Raw genomic sequence first — 20,083 nt, forward strand, 5'->3', positions numbered from 1 at the left:
TTTCATAATTGATTCCTTGAGGACCTGCTCCATGATTTTTCCAGGGACTTAGGTGAGGCTGACTGGCCTGTAGTTCCCCGGATCCTCCTTCTTCCCTTTTTTAAAGATGGGCACTACATTAGCCTTTTTCCAGTCATCTGGGACCTCCCCCGATCGCCATGAGTTTTCAAAGATGATGGCCAATGGCTCCGCAATCACATCCGCCAACTCCTTTAGCACCCTCGGATGCAGTGCATCCGGCCCCATGGATTTGTGCTCATCCAGTTTTTCTAAATAGTCCCAAACCACTTCTTTCTCCACAGGGGGCTGGTCACCTTCTCCCCATACTATGCTGCCCAGTCCAGCAGTCTGGGAGCTGACCTTGTTTGTGAAGACAGAGGCAAAAAAAGCATTGAGTACATTAGCTTTTTCCACATCCTCTGTCACTAGGTTGCCTCCCTCATTCAGTAAGGGGCCCACACTTTCCTTGACTTTCTTCTTGTTGCTAACATACCTGAAGAAACCCTTCTTGTTACTTTTAACATCTCTTGCTAGCTGCAACTCCAAGTGCGATTTGGCCTTCCTGATTTCACTCTTGCATGCCTGAGCGATATTTTTATATTCCTCCCTGGTCATTTGTCCAATCTTCCACTTCTTGTAAGCTTCTTTTTTGCATTTAAGGTCAGCAAGGATTTCACTGTTAAGCCAAGCTGGTCGCCTGCCATATTTACTATTCTTTCTACACATCGGGATGATTTGTTCCTGCAACCGCAATAAGGATTCTTTAAAATACAGCCAGCTCTCCTGGACCCCTTTGCCCTTCATGTTATTCTCCCAGGGGATCCTGCCCATCTGTTCCCTGAGGGAGTCAAAGTCTGCTTTTCTGAAGTCCAGGGTCCGTATTCTGCTGCTCTCCTTTCTTCCTTGTGTCAGGATCCTGAACTCGACCATCTCATGATCACTGCCTTCCAGGTTCCCATCCACTTTTGCTTCCCCTACTAATTCTTCCCGGTTTGTGAGCAGCAGGTCAAGAAAAGCTCTGCCCCTAGTTGGTTCCTCCAGCACTTGCACCAGAAAATTGTCCCCTACACTTTCCAAAAACGTCCTGGATTGTCTGTGCACCGCTGTATTGCTCTCCCAGCAGATATCAGGGTGATTAAAGTCTCCCATGAGAACCAGGGCCTGCGATCTAGCAACTTCTGTTAGTTGCCGGAAGAAAGCCTCGTCCACCTCATCCCCCTGGTCTGGTGGTCTATAGCAGACTCCGACCATGACATCACCCTTGTTGCTCACACTTCTCAACTTTATCCAGAGACTCTCAGGTTTTTCTGCAGTTTCATACCGGAGCTCTGAGCAGCCATACTCCTCTCTTACATACAACGCAACTCCCCCACCTTTTTGCCCTGCCTGTCCTTCCTGAACAGTTTATATCCATCCATGACAGTACTCCAGTCATGTGAGTTATCCCACCAAGTCTCTGTTATTCCAAACGCATCATAGTTCCCTGATTGTGCCAGAACTTCCAGTTCTCCCTGCTTGTTTCCCAGACTTCTTGCATTTGTGTATAGGCACTTAAGATAACTCATCGATCGTCCCTCTTTCTCAGTATGAGACAGGAGTCCTCCCCTCGTACTTCCTTGTACTGCATGGGCCACAGCAAGTGAAAAACTTCATGTTCCCCAAAGAATGAAAATAGAATGTGGTTTTTGAATGTTATGATTCCTGATGTCAGATTTGTGTCCATTTATTCTTTTGCGTAGAGACTGTCCGGTTTGGCCAATGTACATGGCAGAGGGGCATTGCTGGCACATGATGGCATATATCACATTGGTAGATGTGCAGGTGAACGAGCCCCTGATGGCGTGGCTGATGTGATTAGGTCCTATGATGGTGTCACTTGAATAAATATGTGGACAGAGTTGGCATCGGGCTTTGTTGCAAGGATAGGTTCTATGACTAACCCAGGAACCTGTCGCAAAGAGATTGGGGAAAGTCACTGGGGTGCAGCGTAGTTTGGAGTGCCCTGAGGAACAGCCACATGAACAGCCTCCCCCATAGGGACAACCTCCTGCTCTCAGACAAGGGGCCGACTTCATCCATCAGAGGGAGGACCCAGTCTTCAGCCCACGCTATGGCCAGTTGGTTGGAGCAAATGGGTGCTGGTTGATCCTGGCCAGCATGCCCACTACTCCCATTTTGAACTAAAAGTGGAGCTCTTGGTGAAGGTGATCTGGGACCAACAAACTGGAGCCCACCAAACCCAACTCCTGGTCCCCAAATTGTACCAGAACTAGGTATTAAAACTGGCCCATGATGTACTGTGGTCCAGTCACTTTGGAGCAGAGAGGATATTGCCCCAGGGGTTTATTGTGACATCAAAGATGATTGTGCATCTTGTCTGGAATGCCACTGGCAGCCATCCAACCAGCCCACAGGCCCCCGAGTCCCTGCTCCATTGGTGAGAAACCCTTTTGACAGAATTGGGGTAGAGCTTGTGGGGCCCCTGGAGCCAAGTTCAAACAGGTGTTGGTTTATTTTGGTGATCGTTGATTACGCCACTCGGTACCCGAGGGCCAGACCCTTGGGTTCAGCAACATTCCAGACAGGAGCTACCAAATTAATGAAAGCAGATGTTAGGAATTAGCAGATAACAGACAAGCAGCAGCTAATGATTGGCTCTGATTCCCAGCTGGAAGATATAATAACAAGCCGCCCTGTAAGGGAGAGGGCCAGGGGAGACAAGCGCTTCCCTGAGCAGTAGTGGAAGGCTGCAACAGGGCAGGTAAGCCCTGTAGTCTCCCTGAGGCTAAGAAGGGCTATGAACCTGGATCTACTGAGCAGCTGCGGACCCTGCAGTATCAGTCCAGGTCAGGATTATCACCTTTGTTACTCTTCCATAGTTTGTGTGTTTGTGAAGAATAAAAGAGCTTGAAAGCTAAAACAGTTGGGCATGGCTGACTGTTTTCTCCCCAAGCTGGTGGACGGACCCACCAGACTACAGTCAGCCTCTACAATTCCACAGGCCCATCTCACTCACAGATCTCCACTGGCCCACTCTGGCTGTGCACAGAGGACGAGAGGCAGCAGGGTCTGACCCAGTGCAAACAATGTGGCAAGGGGAGGGGACAGGGGAGCTAGCTGGAACAACAGAGAACCTGGCAACTAGGGTGTGGGGCCAGAGCTACCTGCAGGGAATGAAATACTAATGAGGTCTCCCATAGATCCCCATAACCCTAGATTGCATTGAATTTCCATAGGGACCTCTTACCTAATGACACACAGCTCTACCTATCTTCACCACACATGACCACACAACCACCACCACCCAGATGACCCAGTGCCTAGATGAGATCAGCTCATGCATGAAGAACAGCTGGCTGAAGCTGAATTTGAGCCAGACAGGTGATGCTGTTGGGCAAAGGAAAGTGCTTTCAAGAATTTGAAACCATGGTGTAGTCTTCCTGGGTCCAAGAGACACACCCCCCCAGTTGGTTTGGGGTTTGAGGATCCTGGATTCCTTGCCAACGCTGAGTTCTCGTATAGCAGCATCCACAAGGAATGCTTTCTAGCATCTCCACTTGGCTAGGAGACTCCGTCCCATCCCGGCAGACGATAACCTGGCCTCAGTTACACACTCAGTTGTCACCACCTGTCTGGATTACAGCACTGTGACACACATGGGCAAGAAGACATCAGAATTTAGGAAACTCCAAGTAGTAGAGAATGCCGTAGCATGTCTCCTGAGCAACACAGGATACCGCGGGCACATCACACCTTTTTGTCTATGCCCTACATTTGCCTCCCACAAAAGAGAGTCAAGTTCAAGGTCTCATTCCTGATCTTCAAGGTGCTCCATGGCCAGGGTATGTAGAAGAGCCAAAAGCTCCAGGATAAGGTCTATGGTTGACAGCTCCATTCCTCAGGCTCAATGTAACTTTCTACCACAAGGGAAAAGCTCGTCTGTGGGGGAGACAGAGCTTCCTTGAGGACCAGTCCCAGACTGTAGAACAAAGTCCCGTGGCAACCAAGGAGCATCCCAACCCTCCCCACCCCACGCTCCAAAGACCAAGCACTGCTCCGACCTGCCTCTGCTGATGTAAACAGGGACCAGTGCAGACATTAGAAAAACAAAAACAGCAATAACAAAAAACCCTATCAAAACAGCCCCCCACAGCCCAACCACACTCATAATCTTCCCCCTGGGTGAGGGGGCAGAGAGAGAACAAGCTCCACACAGCAGCAGCTAGTCATGTCATTCAGGGCATGACTGGAAAGCGCCCAGATGCTGCAATGATGGGGACAGGGAAAGAACCTCCTGCCAGGTCCTGTCCACCCGATACACAGGCCAGCTCCCCGTTCTTGATGCAGAAGGTCCCAAATTTCCCCCATGTCAGTACTCTGCACCCTCCCAGCACCAACTGCTCCTCTGCCTGCTCCATGCAGGCCCAAGGGACATGTCAACTCGGTGCAGGAAGTCTGGAGGATGCTAGACACTGCAGTCCCATTTCTCCCCCAAGCTCGCAGAACCTGTGCAGCTGCTGTCCCACTGGAGCTGGCGGTGTAATTCCCAGCTCAAGGAGCCAGACCTGCACTAGCTCTAATCAAGCCTGCACACTGCAAATAGAATCATAGAATCACAGGACTGGAAGGGACCTCAAGAGGCCATCTAGTCCAGCCCCCTGCACTCATGGCAGGACTAAGCATTATCTAGACCATCCCTGTTGTTTGTCTAACCGCCTCTTAAAAATCTCCAACTATGGAGGTTCTACAGCCTCCCTAGGCAATTTATTCCAGTGCTTGACCACCCTGACAGTTAGGACATTTTTCCTAATGTTCAACCTAAACCTCCCTTGCTGCAGTTTAAGCCCATTGCTTCTTGTCCTATCCTCAGAGGTTAAGAAGAACAATTCTTCTCCCTCCTCCTTGTAGCAACCTTTTATGTACTTGAAAACCATTATCATGTCCCCTCTCAGTCTTCTCTTCTCCAGACTAAACAAACACAATTTTTTCAATCTTCCCTCATAGGTCATGTTTTTAGACCTTTAATCATTTTTGTTGCTCTTCTCTGAACTTTCTCCAATTTGTCCACATCTTTCCGGAAATGTGGCACCCAGAACTGGACCCAAACACTCCAGCTGAGGCCTAATCAGCGTGGAGTAGAACGGAAGAATTACATCTCCTGTCTTGCTTACAACACTCCTGCTAATATATCCTAGAATGATGTTCGCTTTTTTTGCAACAGTGTTACACTGTTGACCACAGCTGTCCCTAGGGGATGGCGAATTGGGGCGACCACTCCAGGCCCCGTGCTTTGGAGGAACTCGTGGGCCAGCACAATTGGCCGGCATGGCATGGGCAGCGGATGAACCGCTGGCTTGGGGAGGCTACTCCCAGTCCTGCCCCTTCCAACCGAGGGAGAGCGCCGGGAGGGTGAGCGCGCAGTGACGCGACCGCAGCCTCCCCAGCCCCGGAAAGGCAGGCGGCATGACCCCAGCTCTCTGGAGCCCAGCAGCACCGCCGAAGCAGGATTCTGGGGGGGCGAGTGTGGGCGGGGCCACACCTGGCCTCCCCTACACGTCCTTGGCGTGGTCAGTCCCGGAAGTGACGTCACTTCTGCCCTGGGCCCCACACCACCCTAGGGACTGCCTTGCTTTTGACACATATTTAGCTTGTGGTCCACTCTGACCCCCAGATCCCTTTCCGCATTACTCCTTCCTAGGCAGTCATTTCCCAGTTTGTATGTGTGCAACTGATTGTTTCTTCCTAAGTGGAGCACTTTGCATTTGTCCGTATTGAATTTCATCCTATTTCAGACCATTTCTCCAGTTTGTCCAGATCATTTTGAATTTTAATCCTATCCTCCAAAGCACTTGCAACCCCTCCCAGCTTGGTATCGTCCGCAAACTGTACTCTGTATGCCATTATCTAAATCATTGATGAAGATATTGAACAGAACTGGACCCAGAACTGATCCTTGCAGGACCCCACTCATTATGCCCTTCCAGCATGACTGTGAATCACTGATAACTACTCTCTGGGAATGATTTTCCAACCAGTTATGCACCCACCTTATAGTAGCTCCCTCTAGGTTGCATTTCCCTAGTTTGTTTATGAGAAGGTCATGTGAGACAGTATCAAAAGCGTTACTAAAGTCAAGATATACCACGTCTACCGCTTCCCCCTATCCACAAGGCTTGTTACCCTGTCAAAGAAAGCTATCAGGTTGGTTTGACATGATTTATTCTTGACAAATCCATACTAACTGTTACTTATCACCTTATTATCTTCTAGATGTTTGCAAATTGATTATTTAATTATTTGCTCCTTTATCTTTCTGAGTACAGAAGTTAAGCTGACTGATCTGTAATTCCCCAAGTTGTCCTTATTTCCCTTTTTATAGATTGGTACTATATTTGCCCTTTTCCAATCTTCTGGAATCTCTCCCGTCTTCCATGACTTTTCAAAAATAATCGCCAATGGTTCAGATATCTCCTCAGCTCTTTGAGTATTCTAGGATGCATTTCATCAGGTGACTTGAAAACATCTAACTTGTCTAAGTAATTTTTAACTTGTTCTTTCCCTATTTTAGCCTCTGATCCTACCTGCTTTTTACTGCCATTCAATATGTTAGATGTCCAATCGCCACCAACCTTCTTGGCGAAAAACGAAACAAAGAAGTCATTAAGCACCTCTGCCATTTCCACATTTTCTGTTACTGTTTTCCCCCCCACATTGAGTAATGGGCCTACACTGTCCTTGGTCTTCCTCTTGCTTCTAAAGTCTTTGTAGAATGTTTTCTTGTTACCCTTTATGTCTATAACGAGTTTGGAGGGGAGGGATAGCTCAGTGGTTTGAGCATTGGCCTACTAAACCCAGGGTTGTGAGCTCAATCGTGGAGGAGGCCATTTAGGGGTCAAGGGCAAAAATCTCTCTGGGGATTGGTCCTGCTTGGAGCAGGGGGTTGGACTAGATGACCTCCTGAGGTCCCTTCCAACCCTGATATTCTATGATCTCATTTTGTGCCTTGGCCTTTCTAATTTTGTCCCTACATAGAAGTGTAGCTATGGTGGCTCGAGTGGCAGGAGGGGCTAGCTACCCCAAGTCTGAGACCCAAGCGCATCCAGATTGTAGTTGCTTGACTAGCCTGTACCACCTCCTGTGCTGTGGCTGCTACGCTGCTATTTTAATGTATGTCTATCTGAGCTAGGAATCACACCTTTCAACTCCAGTGCAGTCATATGCCTGCTGGGGTCAGCACTGACCCACTAAGCAGATACCAAACCAGCTGAGACCTCATTCCTGGTCAGTGCCAGTCCTCCCCAAACTGCCCCAGAACTGTGCACACTGCCTGCTTCTACCTGCTGCATAAGGAGAGCTCACTGCAAAGCTCACAGGTCAGGAGCTCGCCGGGGGTTCCTCCCAGCAGGAAGCTGGTGGATGAAAGTGCACAGAAGGCATTCTGTGGAGTGACGGCTCTGGCAGGCAGCCCAGCTGGCTAGAAGAGCCACAACTGATTTCCAAAGCTCCCGCGTGGCCAAGCATTCATCACACTGTTCTCAGCCACACCTGATCGTTTGCATGTTTCCACAGTGTCAGCAGTTCCCACGCTCTGGGAGGGTGTGATGTCACTTCCACCTATCCCATCATGCTCAGCTCCTGAGCTTGCAAGCAGATGTCTTCACTGTAGAGTTAGCCCAGACGATCAGCACTCGGTTCTGAGACACTGCAAAGCCACACTCCAGTGTGTCTAGTCAACTGTGTCCTCGCTAGCTCTGCATTTACTATTGTGTGGCACAAGGACTTCTGGGGACATAGCCCATGGTTCTTAATGCTGCAGGGAGCTGAGCCACTCTACGTGGAGAACTTGTTTGTCCTTTGGGCACCTGGGGGGCTTGAGGGAAAGCACTAGAGGACGATCAGCCTTCCAATAGTTTAGCCTGGGCTCCCACTGCAAAGTGGGCGGGTTAACAGCCTGACTAACAACAGCACGTGGGCTCTAGCCTGAGGGCTGAGCACTGCCACATGCAGGCCAGAGAGTTTGTGTGGATGGGAGCTGAGTTAGGAGTTGCTCATGGGTGACCAGGGTGATGGCTATGGTGGGCTCCCAGACATCAGGCACAATGGCTGCTAATGAGCTCTCTGAGGCTCCCAGAGAGTGGGCTCTCTGCAGCCTGTGTTGTGGGTACCTGGGTGGACCAGCAGGGGACCCTGACAAGGGTCATGGTGGAGCTGCAGTTTGGAGCTGTTTCTAGAGTACAGGCAGGTGTGATGCACTGAATGGGTAACTCAGGAAGTTCACTGTTTTGAGAGCTCTGTGCTGGGACGGGCACTAGATGGGGCACTGGCTTCATGTATGAAGGTGCTCACAGCAGCATCAAGTCCAGAGGCGCCACCTCCCCACTGGTACTGGCTCTGTCCTGGGACCTTTGCCCATTGGTACTGGCTGTTTCAGTCCCAGGTCCTTCCTGCTGCCCTCAGCAGACAGAAGGGCTGGGATGGCGGAGAGCTGGAAGGAAGTTTGCACAAGCTCTGCCTGTGGCACCACTGCTCCTATCCTGAGTCAGTCTTGGAGGTGGATTCCTGCCCCTCCCAGTGGGCTGGTCTCCGGTAGAAATGGCTCCCAAAACACTGACCAGTTCATTCTGACTGTGACCATCTCAGTGCCCGTGGCTCTGCACGGGGCGTGACCCTGGTGTGCGCTGCTGCCACCTGAAGAGCAAAGGAGGAGCGGGAGCGGGCTGGGGCCCAACCTGCTCTGGCAGCCCCCAGAGCGGGGGCGGCGGGCGGGGCCGGGCACTCACCTAGGCTTAGCCAAGGGGATCCCTTTTGCTTTTCTGATTCACCGATTCCTGCCCTGTTAAATAGCAGATTCAATCTCTGCAGCTGCCCTTGGCAGGAGGGCAGGGGGTGGGCACCAGGCGGGACCTTCGCAGCTCGCAAAGGTCCTTAGTGGAGAAGCAGAGCAAGAGCACATCCTTGCCAGGAGCATCCTGCGCAGGGACGTGGAAGGTCTGAACCAGGAGCACTGTGCCACGCTGCAGGCAGGGATGTGTTCAGCAGGAACCCAGAGACCCAACACTGGCAGGGAGCACCCACGTGAGAACCATCCACTCCCCACCTAGCGGGCAGGGGGCCTGAGGCCCCGCCCCTCCCCCCCTTCACAGACTCCCAGGCAGAGCCATGGCACCCATTGCATTGCAGACAGACAGATAGATGGACACAGGGAGGGGCTCTTACTTCGTTTGCTCTTGTCCTTATTGAGGAGTAGCCGCAGCTCCTGCTCCTGCTGCCCAGCCTCTGCCTCACGCTGCGGGGAGTCCATGTTCACCTGCAGGGGGGACCGAGAGCATCAGCATGGCAGCCAGTACCCTGTGGGGAAAGGGAGGGAGGAATCCTGCCACAGACAGTGTCCTGGAGGAAGGGAAGGGAAGCCCCGCCTCTGCCAGAGCCCTGCGGGGGAGGAGGGCGCCCCACCATGGCCTGGGCCCTGTGGGGAGGAGAAGGGGGGAGCCCTGCCCCAGCCAGCATCCTGGGGGGACAAAAGGGGAGCCCCGCCCTGGCCCAGAGGGGAGGAGAGGCAGGAGCTCCACCCTGGGCAAGGCCCTGGGAAGGCAAGGGGAGAGCAGATCTCCTCCCAAAGGTCCACCAGGGGGCTCCCCAGGGGGCCTTAGACCTAGGACACCCAGAGCAGGTTGGGCGCAGGCATCGGAGTGGCTCATTCTCCATGAGCCTGTCCATTTAGCAGGGCACCAGCATCAGGGGAGAGGTGACTCTGGGAGGTGCAGCTGCAAAGCCCAAGCCCCTCAGCCCTGAGTCTGGAGACATGATGGAGTGACCGGGCTGCAGAGAGAGTGTTGCCCTGTGGGCTCTATCCAGAGTGACTCTCGGGAGTCACTCGATTGTAGGCCCTCGGGCGGGTGGAGCCCCAGCAGTCTGGTACCTGTCCCCTGAAACAGGGAGGGCGAGAGACAAAGGGGCCCATCCTGGTGCTTCAGGGTCCCATGACTATGGAGCCAATGGGTCCTTCCCCTGCTGGGGAGCTCCTGCCAGTCCTAGGGCTGCTCTCGGGCCGGGGTGATACGAAAGCCAAGACTGGTAGCCAGAGTGCAGTGGAGCTGTCGTTCGGGAAGGAGAGAAAGGCGGGTCCCAGGGACTGGGCAGTGAAAGCAGATTTGCCACTGAGCCCCTGATGAGACTGTTGGGGTCCAGGTTAGGCCCTTCCCCAAGTGTGGGATTTACGGGTTGTGCTGGGCTCCAGACCAAGACAGGGGGAATCCGTATCCCTTGCTGAGCACCCCTTGGGCTTTCTGTCAGCATAGGCAGCCCTGGAACATCCATCCCTTTACTGCAGTGAGAGCTGCAGAATTGGCGACTGTCCCATCGGACTGGAATGGAGACCTCTGAGAACAGGGCCACTGGCTTTGGCTTCTTCCTGGCATCAGATGGAGGGATCAGTGCTGGGGCTCCAGGGATGGACTGATCCTGCCTACAACACCACATTTACTTTAGGGTCTGGAAAGTTCTGACCTTCGTGGTCAAGGACGTGGCTAGGGCGCAGAGCAGAGACCTGGTGATGCAACCTTTGCTGTCAAGGTTCTGCCATGGCCTGGGGAACTGATCTGGCTTGTCAGCTTGGCTCTGCTCTGGCCAGAACTCTTGGCTCTGCACCATCTGATCCAGCCCCCAGCCCTTCCCTGGGCCCATTCCAGGTTTCCTTGCCCCTTGTTCTCAAGCAGCTGTGCTGCCACTGCCAGAAACAGAGGAGGGGTCACTGCTGGACCATCCCTGTGTTCCCAGTAACCAGGAGAACTGTGTTCATATAGACATGGACTGTAGACTTCTCAGGCCTTGACAGGGAAAAGCACTGCTAACCGTGGCCTCCCATGATCCCTGCGAAAAGCCAGACCAGAAGGTGACCTCCTGCTTTTCACCGCCACTGGCCATGCTGCACGGGCCCGGCACTGAGCCATGTGAACACACATGGACCACAAGAGGCGTTGGGGCCACGGTATTCAGGGCTGGACAAAAAGCTAATGACAGGAGATGCCTCTGCGCCTGCCAGGATAATGGACATCCAAGGCTCTCAAGGGGGTAAGAAGGGAGAGGGTCACGCAGGGTGGAGGGTGCTCGAGAGCAGAGGCCGCCAGGGCTGGGCAGCGTGGCTCAGACCCAGAGGCTGGCAGAAGTAGCCCAGCATTTGCCCTGTAACTCCCTCCATTTCATTTGGGATTCGCTCCTGTCTCAGAGAAGAGAAATAAACGCTGACGTCTGATGAGAGGCCGGGGGAAACAGGGATCTGCCCAGACCACTGTCCGGAACACCATCCCATTGGTACTGCCTGGGAAGCCAGATAGAACTGCTGCTCCTTGAGCTCCCTCGAGTTCTGATCACTGACAACGGCTTGGTCCTTCTGGGGTCTGGGTGCCTCCTGCTCCCCAACACAGCTGTGCTCAGAGCCAGGGGGTGGCTACCAGCTCCACTCCCCCTGTGCTGACTGACTGGAGCAGGCTCCCAGTGTGTCTGCAGCAGGCAAGTGCCTCCCCAACCCGCCCCAAGGGCTGCTGGTGCGATGTGTCCCCACAACCTGGAGCTTGGCCCTGTGGCCCCCCAGAGGCCCGTGAGGGTGTTCCTACCCGCATGTGCTGGGGGGTGAACTGCTCCACCTGCTGCTGGTGCAGGCTGGCCAAGAAGAGCTGGTGCTGCAGCTGCTGGGTCTGCTTGAGAGCCAGCAGGGCGGTGTTGGAGCCGGGCTTGACGAAGCGCTGTCCGATCCGCAGGTCCATGGGGACAGCCTGAGGCACCCGCAGGGAGACGCACAGGTTCACAGCAGCTGGCAAGAAAGAACCAGGGAGAGTTCAGTCGCTGCCTGGTCTGGCACCCCAATGTGTCCCCACAGGCTGCTGGAGAGAGGAGAGCCCCAGCACAGGCTCCAAAGGGCTGCCCACACCACCACAGTGGGGACCCTTGTCCTGACCCCAGGGGACAAGGAGGGCACCCCCCCACCAGGACAGTGGCATGGAGCCCCTTCGGAGGGAACTTCAGCACCTGTTTCTTTCCTGGGGCAATCATAGAATCATAGACTTTAAGGTCAGAAGGGACCATTATGATCATTTAGTCTGACTTCCTGCACAATGCAGGCCATAGAATCTCACCCACCCACTCCTGTATCAAACCTGTGTCTGAGCTACTGAAGTCCTAAAATTGTGGTTTAAACACTTCAAGGTGCAGAGAATATTCCAGCAAGTGACCCGTGTCCCACGCTACAGAGGGAGGCGAAAACCCCCCAGGGCCTCTGCCAATCTGCCCTGGAGGAAAATTCCTTCCCGACCCCAAATATGGCAATCAGCTAAACCTTGAACATGTAGGCAAGACTGCCAGACACCCAGGAAAGAATTCTCTGTAGTAACTCAGATCCCACCCCATCTAACATCCCATCACAGGCCATTGGGCATATTTACCTGCTAATAATCAAAGATCAATTAATTGCCAAAATTAGGCTATCCCATCATACCATCCCCTCCATAAACTTATCAAGCTTAGTCTTGAAGCCAGATATGTCTTTTGCCCCCACTACTCCCCTTGGAAGGCTGTTCCAGAACTTCACTCCTCTGATGGTTAGAAACCTTTGTCTAATTTCAAGTCTAAACTTCCTGATGGCCAGTTTATATCCATTTGTTCTTGTGTCCACATTGGTACTAAGCTTAAATAATTCCTCTCCCTCCCTGATATTTATCCCTCTGATATTTTTATAAAGAGCAATCATATCTCCCCTCAGCCTTCTTTTGGTTAGGCTAAACAAGCCAAGCTCTTTGAGTCTCCTTTCATAAGACAGGTTTTCCATTCCTTGGATCATCCTGGTAGCCCTTCTCTGTACCTGTTCCAGTTTGAATTCATCCTTCTTAAACATGGGAGACCAAAACTGCACACAGTATTCCAGATGAGGTCTCACCACAGCCTCGTATAACGGTACTAACACCTCCTTATCTCTACTGGAAATACTTCGCCTGATGCATCCCAAGACCGCATTAGCTTTTTTCACGGCCATATCACACTAGCGGCTCATAGTCATCCTGTGATCAACCAACACTCCGAGGTCCTTCTCCTCCTCCGTTACTTCCAACCGATGCGTCCCCAGCTTATAACTAAAATTCTTGTTAGTCATCCCTAAATGCATCACCTTACACTTCTCACTATTAAATTTCATCCTATTACTATTACTCCAGTTTACAAGGTCATCCAGATCTTCCTGTATGATATCCCGGTCCTTCTCTGTATTGGCAATACCTCCCAGCTTTGTGTCATCCACAAACTTTATTAGCACATTCCCACTTTTTGTGCCAAGGTCAGTAATAAAAAGATTTAATAAGATTGGTCCCAAAACCGATCCCTGAGGAACTCCACTTGTAACCTCCCTCCAGCCTGTCAAGTTCACCTTTCAGTACGACCCATTGTAGTCTCCCTTCAACCAGTTCCTTATCCACCTTTCAATTTTCATATTGATCCCCATCTTTTCCAATCTAGCTAATAATTCCACATGTGGAACCGTATCAAATGTCTTACTGAAATTGAGGTAAATTAGATGCACTGCATTTCCTTTGTCTAAAAGATCTGTTACCTTCTCAAAGGAGATCAGGTTGGTTTGGCACGATCTATCTTTTGTAAAACCGTGTTGTATTTTGTCCCAATTACCATTGACCTCAATGTCCTTAACTACTTTCTCCTTCAAAATTTTTTCCAAGACCTTGCATACTACAGATGTCAAACTAACAGGCCTGTAGTTGCCCGGATCACATTTTTTCCCTTTCTTAAAGATAGGAACTATGTTAGCAATTCTCCAGTCATACGGTACAACCCCTGAGTTTACAGTGAGAAGGGTTGAAGTGGTACATAAAGAAGCTGCTCACCTCGTGCAGTTTTGTGCCTGTGAAGGCCACAGCCCATAAGTTCTGATCTGGATGCAGATCAGTTAGGCGTGGGGCGATTGGATCCAGAGGTCCAGGTCTGGCCCATCCCCAGTGCATAATACTCAAAACAGAAAACCCTACACAAGAGCAACAGCATCTTCTGCAATCAATAGTTCTGGAGCCCTGGCAGCTGGCCTCTGGTAGACTCCAATCCAGCGTGCTCAGCTCACTGCTAGCTAGGGCTGGCTCTCTGCCTGCTGGCCTGACAGAGTATGTCTACACTGCAATTAAAAACCCATGGCTGGCCCTTGCCAGCTGACTTGGGCTTTCAGTACAGATGTTCAGACTTGGGCTGGAGCCTGGGCTCTAGGACCTTGTGAGTTGGGAGGGTCCCAGAGCTCAGGCTGCAGTCCAAGCCCAAATGTTTACACCACAATTAAACAGCTGCTTAGCCCAAGCCCCTTAGCCCGAGTCAGCCTGCACAGGCCAGCTGCAGGTGTTTAACTGCGGTGTGGACATATGCGCAGAGTTCCCTGGGAACGTAGAATCCCTCTGGGCTCTTTCCTTATCCTCTCTGTCCCAAAAGTCCTGCTCCTGGAATTGAGTGATAATGCATGCGCCACATGCACCCATCCAGCCAGGCTGTCTTCTGCAGGGCTGAGAGAAGTCAAAAGTGCTAAAACCGTTGAAGGGCGTCTCTGCCAGAGCAGTCACAGCCGCTGAGCTAAGGTACAATTTTAAACAGATTTTGTTCTATCAGTTCTGGAATCAACTTAAGTTAAAATGAAATGAATCTGGTTTAAACCAAACTAAGATCCAATTTAAGTGAAGCCAGTGCAGCTCCTTTGTGTAGACAAGCGTTCAGGCAGTAAACCCAGCAGGTCTGATTCTGAGCCATCTGACAGGAACTGCTGGGCACGGCGGCGCCATTGTGAATCACTCTCCTGCAACTATAACCCCACTTAATAATGGAAACCTACTAAAAAAAACATCATTAGAGCCCCTTCCTTACCCAAGCCTGAACCACCCACTTGCCCACCATGCACACACTTCTGTCCCCATAATAGCACAAACTCCTCTGCAATCTAAATCCAGGGCCCAGACTGGAGATGTTCAAGCAGTCCTGTGTGTAGTTGCAGAACACTCCCCTGAGATGTGTGTTGAAGGATAAATTCCTCCAGTGCATGCAGTGTTGCCAGCTTTCATGCTTTTATTGCAGTTCTCATGATATTTGGTGCTCTTCTTAAAGCCCCAGCTCCTGGAGACAGGTGATCACATGAGAAGAATCACAATTTTCATTTTTTTAAAAAGGGTAAGTGTCCAGGTCTTGTGATTATAGAGAAAAACTTGAGAAAGTGACTCCTAAAGATTCAGAAACTAGAAGGCAAATAAGCAGAACCCCAAAGTCATTAAAATCTCATGATTTTTAAGCCAATTTCATGATGGGCGGATGGGACAGGGGACTCCTGACTTGTTAAATGCTTGGGGTTGGCAGCATTGTCCAAGCAAGTGCACAAGCATGTGTGTCACCAGCAATACCTGCAGAAGCGTTCTGCAGTATCCCCTGAATCACAGCCGCTCTCCCAGTGGGCCCAAGGGATACTTGCTGATGACCCACAGATTGCTGGGGGTCGGGGAGGTATCCCAGGGTGCTGGCTCCTCCTTCTTCATTCCAGCTCTTAAATTGCACTAAATCAAGGTAACAATGCATTCAGGGCTTTCCTAAGTTTGCAATTGCTGCAGTTCTGTGAAGGCACCCTGCGCCCCATTGTGCTGGGCCCTGCACAGTCACAGCATGAGGGCCAGTCCCTGCGCCGAAGACCTTGAGGTTTGAACAGTCAAGGAGGATTATCAGCTGCATTTTGAGGTGGGAAGCTTAGGTCCAGAGAGGTCAGGAGAAAGTGAGGACTCTCTCAGACTCCTTTGAAAACCTCAGTCCACAGAGTCTGTGTCAGAGCCACTAATCACATCTTTGCCCTCCAGAGATTAAGAACAAGCCTGAAAACCCCCAGCAACCAGGGCTTTGCTTACTTTGCAGCCAGTGATGAAATCCGGAGACTGGGACTAAACCGCTACAATACAAGGCAGAAATGTTGGCGACAATCTAAGGAAACGCATGGAGCAACGACTCAAGTGTCACATAAAAAAAAAACTACAGCCAACCTTTTAGACCTTGTGGAACACGACATATATAGCCTGTGCCCTGCCCTTTCCAACATCTCACAGGGGGAGGTGGCAGTGACCCTGACTCTATGGGGTGTCTCTTGCTGAACCCCATTAAGAGTCCCAGGTTCAAAGTGCTCTAAAATCCACATGCATGCGCAGACTGAAAAATGTTATGCCTCACTGGGCCCCAGGTTAGAATTACAGGTGCAAATTTGGGGGGTTCCCAAGAAAGCCCCCTGCCTCAAAAAATGAACTGCCTTTAAAATTTTCAGATTCTATCATCTTTTTGGTGCAGAACTAAAGGTACAAATATGGCTCTGACCCTCCTAAAATGTACAGCCCTGACTGCCCTGAGCTCAGCGATTCAATGGCACTAAGGACCAGGGTAGAAATAATTTAAAACTATTCCACTACAAACACTTTGGCACCTTGGCGAACAGTTCACACCTCTGAGTTATTTCCTCAGAAACACACCTTGGGCTGGGCTCTCACTTGGTGGCTTAGGGGAGCAGCTTTTGCCCCTCCATCACAAACCCCTGAGTTTGCAGCCTCTCTGCAGGAGGTCTGCCTGCTGTACACATGCTTGGGGCCACACTGGGGCTCCTTTCAAAGTGTGAGCAATGAGTGCAATTCTGTGTGATGGGGCTGGGTGATGATGGCAGGGGCTGGGGTTATGGAAATATGTCCTGCTGGACAGGTGATAGCAGGGGTTGGAGGGAGGGGTACACTCATTGTGTGATAGGGACAGGTGATGCAGAGGGAGGGGTCTGAACCAGTATTAAATATTTGTCCCCCATCTAGGTATTTATAGATTGTAAACAAGTCACCTCTGAAGCCTTTCAAGTAATTTGTACACCCAGCTTAGCAAAGAGACTCACATGTTAGTGGTCTTTTTCAGGTTTTGACACAACTATTACGATTGCTCTGTGCCAAATGTTAGGTATTTGATTCTCCTGGATGACTCGAGATAGAAAGGTGGATAGCTGTTATCTACTAGGTTTTCCCAGTTTTTTAAAGAATTTGGGGGGGGAGGGCATTATCAAGCTCACTGGCTTTACCTATTTTCAATGTTTTGATCACTCTACTTCATTTGCAGTGAAGGGCAGGAAGTCTTCTTCAGTTTCGGGTATGCACTGTTAGTACTATCGTCATTTCTTCTTCACCTCTCCTTCAAACTAGGGTGGTAACTGATGCATACTCAGAATACAGGACATCCCTGCCCTCGCTGGTGTGACCCCCCCCCATGCAGAAATGATGGCTAATAAAACCTGTACCAAACATTGCCACATTTAAAATGCCCAGCTCATTGCTAAGTAGTATAGTAAAAGACTAATTCTAATTTCTGGCAAGTTAAATAACTTAAACCTACATTCAATTCCATGTCAGATTACACAAAATGGAATAAAAATTACAGTGCGACGCAGAACTTTCTCAATAAAATACAATGTTTATTTGTGTGTAGGAAACAAAGTGACAATATAGGCACAGTTAGATTTGCTAGCAAGAAGCAGAGTGTTTGATGTGCCTAATTCACAAAGTACCATAAGCATTCATCTGTGTCTGTACTTTTGCTCACCCCGGGAAGTTTCAGAAGTTCTTTCTTCTTGAGGAACACAGCGTACATATTTTTGCATTCCCCTGTTAAACTGATGCATATCTGGAGCTCTGCTTTCATGCTCTCTACACCCAGCTGATTCCCTTTATTTCTCCAAGCTGTGGTCATCAGAGAGAAAACCCTCTCCATGTGAGCATTGCTGCACAGTATTGAAAAGATGTAAGAGCTGATCTTCTTAAAGTTCTTGAAGTTGCCCTGTGCTTTGGTGAAAATGTTCTGTTGCCTCTTCTCGCTAGTTAGGCAATCCTTTAACACAGAAGAGTTTAGCACTTTTACAATGCCAAATTCTTCATAGAGCTCATCCATGTCCATTTCTTTCATGCTGCAAGCGTCAACAGCTTCCAAAGATTCTTCAAAGCTGATGCGTTTTTCAAGAGCTAAATTGTACACTTTGCTGTGAAGGCTGTCTTCAGAGAAGTCATACTGTCATGCAGATACTTCTTTGCTCTTTCATTAAAAGGACATGAAGTCTTTTTTACACCTTCCAACAATATCTTCAGTAATCTCCTCAAGCTTAGAATTCACTGTGTAGCCAAAGAACTTGTCCCTAATCCTTCTCTCCAGTTTCATATTCAATCCACTCAAGAGCTCAGTAACTGAAAGAACACTAAAGCACGTGGCTTCTAAAGCCTCATTACAGTCCTTGAATAGCTTCAGAGCACAGCTCAGAAAGAGAAAATAGCTTTCAACTACCTCATTGGCAATGCCCTTGTCCCCAAAGCATTTCCAATTTATTTTGGAACACTCTTACTCTCCTAAACTCTGGAAATAGCTAGTTAGTGGTTTCCAGCACTTCAGTAATCTATTAATTGCTGGCAAAAAAAGACAGCCACCTGGTAACGACGTGTCTGAACAGATTGCACTCTTCCACCTCAACAAAGTCACAAATCTCCTTTAATTGTTCTGTTCTAGTGGCAGAAATGTTGAAGTGGGAATAAACCTTTAGAATTAAATGTTCTACGTCAATATCAAGTTTAACTGCTGCATACTTGATTATGTTATGAAGAATGTGTGCTAAGCAGTGGGCTGCTAGAATGTCCTCTTTGACATTTTTCAGTTTCTGGTAAATGCTGTTATACTTCCGGTAATTTACACTGGCATTATCAGCTGCATACTCTGACAGCTTCCCCAAACTGAGGTCAAAAGTCTTGAGTTTTCCAAATATTTCTGTGGCAATGGCTAGAAACAGTTTCCTGACTATCACTGTAAAAACCCAAGAGAAAGTATGTAATCCTTTTTTTCAAAACTGAAATACCTTAAGACTAATGGAAAATACTTTGTTGCTCCCTTATTTGAAGCATCCGTGACCAAAGTAGCTGTACTCCGCGAGTTATGTTTGTGCTTTTCAGAAGAAATGCATTGATTCAAATCTTCGTTTCCACAATTGCTGACATCTATATCACACCTACACAGGCTGCAGAATGCATGCCGCTCTCCTTTCCTGCTTTTAGCAATGAACTCAGATTCTTTTGGCCATTCGGGATTAAATGACATTGTGTTTCAGCACGGTGACTATAAACAAACTCCAAGACAACATTGCCTCTATCGACCACAGCAGAGAATTGATCGTGAAGCATGTTTGAGGGAACAAGCTACCTGTACAAGCAGTAGTATATTCATCCTGATCATGGAGATTATTAATTTTCCACCAGGGATCAAGATTTTATAAAGACTCAGAGATTTCCCACGGTTCAGACAGACTGACAGGTGTTCCCATACTGTGCTGGGGAGGTGGGGACAGCATAAGAACCTAAACGGAGCAATACCAAGAGCCACAGCAGGGCACAGTGAAGAAGTTTCTTTTTGATGCTTGTACGCAAAATACTAGCTTCACCCTAAGACCAGATCTGAATCGGACCCTCTGCTCTGAGTGAAACAGCAGGTGTTAGCAAACCTAGAGTCCCGGAGTCCTTTGGAGATGTTACTATTGCTATTCTTTGCTGCAATTAAGAAGCTACATGTGGGGCCCATTGAGATGATCAAAACATGAGCCAGACATTCCAGCTGCTTTGAATGGCCTCAGTAATATGCATTTAAGGTACATGGGTTATTCTGAAATACAGCCGTGTTCAATAAGGTGCTGCTTCCACTATTGCTCTGCCTAGCTGCAGAGGTAGTGGTGCCACACAAGTGCTGACATGAGGTGGAGCAGTCGGCTAGAAAGGGATTCTCCCACTATTTTCAGACCAGCCCCCAGTGCACCATTACAGAGAGACTGTTTCATTGTTAGATGCTTATCCAGACCAGAATTCAGCTGTAAGCCTTACATGTTTCTCCTCTGGATTGTTTTAGAGCTTGCACTCTGGCTTTGGAGTCTGGGTGTAAGAGTCTTTAAGCACACTATTACCGTTTTGCTCACAACGTTTATTGGTGGACCACCAGGGACAGACAGACATGGGTTCCTGCTAGAGCCTGAGTT

The 20,083-nt window shown here is 49.8% G+C and overlaps 1 protein-coding gene and 1 pseudogene across 1 annotated transcript in view; both read right to left on the reverse strand.

Moving 5' to 3' along the window:
* LOC135891916 (histone deacetylase 7-like) overlaps window positions 1–11,801 on the reverse strand; it is a 60,168-nt gene extending 48,367 nt beyond the window's left edge. The window contains exons 1-2 of the mRNA XM_065419601.1: window positions 11,613–11,801; window positions 9,217–9,307 (exon numbers count right to left, since the gene is read on the reverse strand). Of these exons, the coding sequence (XP_065275673.1) occupies window positions 9,217–9,307; window positions 11,613–11,762 (241 nt within the window). The 5' untranslated portion in view covers window positions 11,763–11,801. The remainder of the gene's footprint in view (window positions 1–9,216; window positions 9,308–11,612) is intronic.
* Window positions 1–20,083, reverse strand: part of LOC135891996 (patatin-like phospholipase domain-containing protein 6) — a 536,125-nt pseudogene that overhangs the window by 61,785 nt on the left and 454,257 nt on the right.

This window comes from Emys orbicularis, chromosome 19 (genome assembly GCF_028017835.1).
Source record: "Emys orbicularis isolate rEmyOrb1 chromosome 19, rEmyOrb1.hap1, whole genome shotgun sequence".
NCBI classification, from domain to species: Eukaryota; Metazoa; Chordata; order Testudines; family Emydidae; genus Emys; species Emys orbicularis.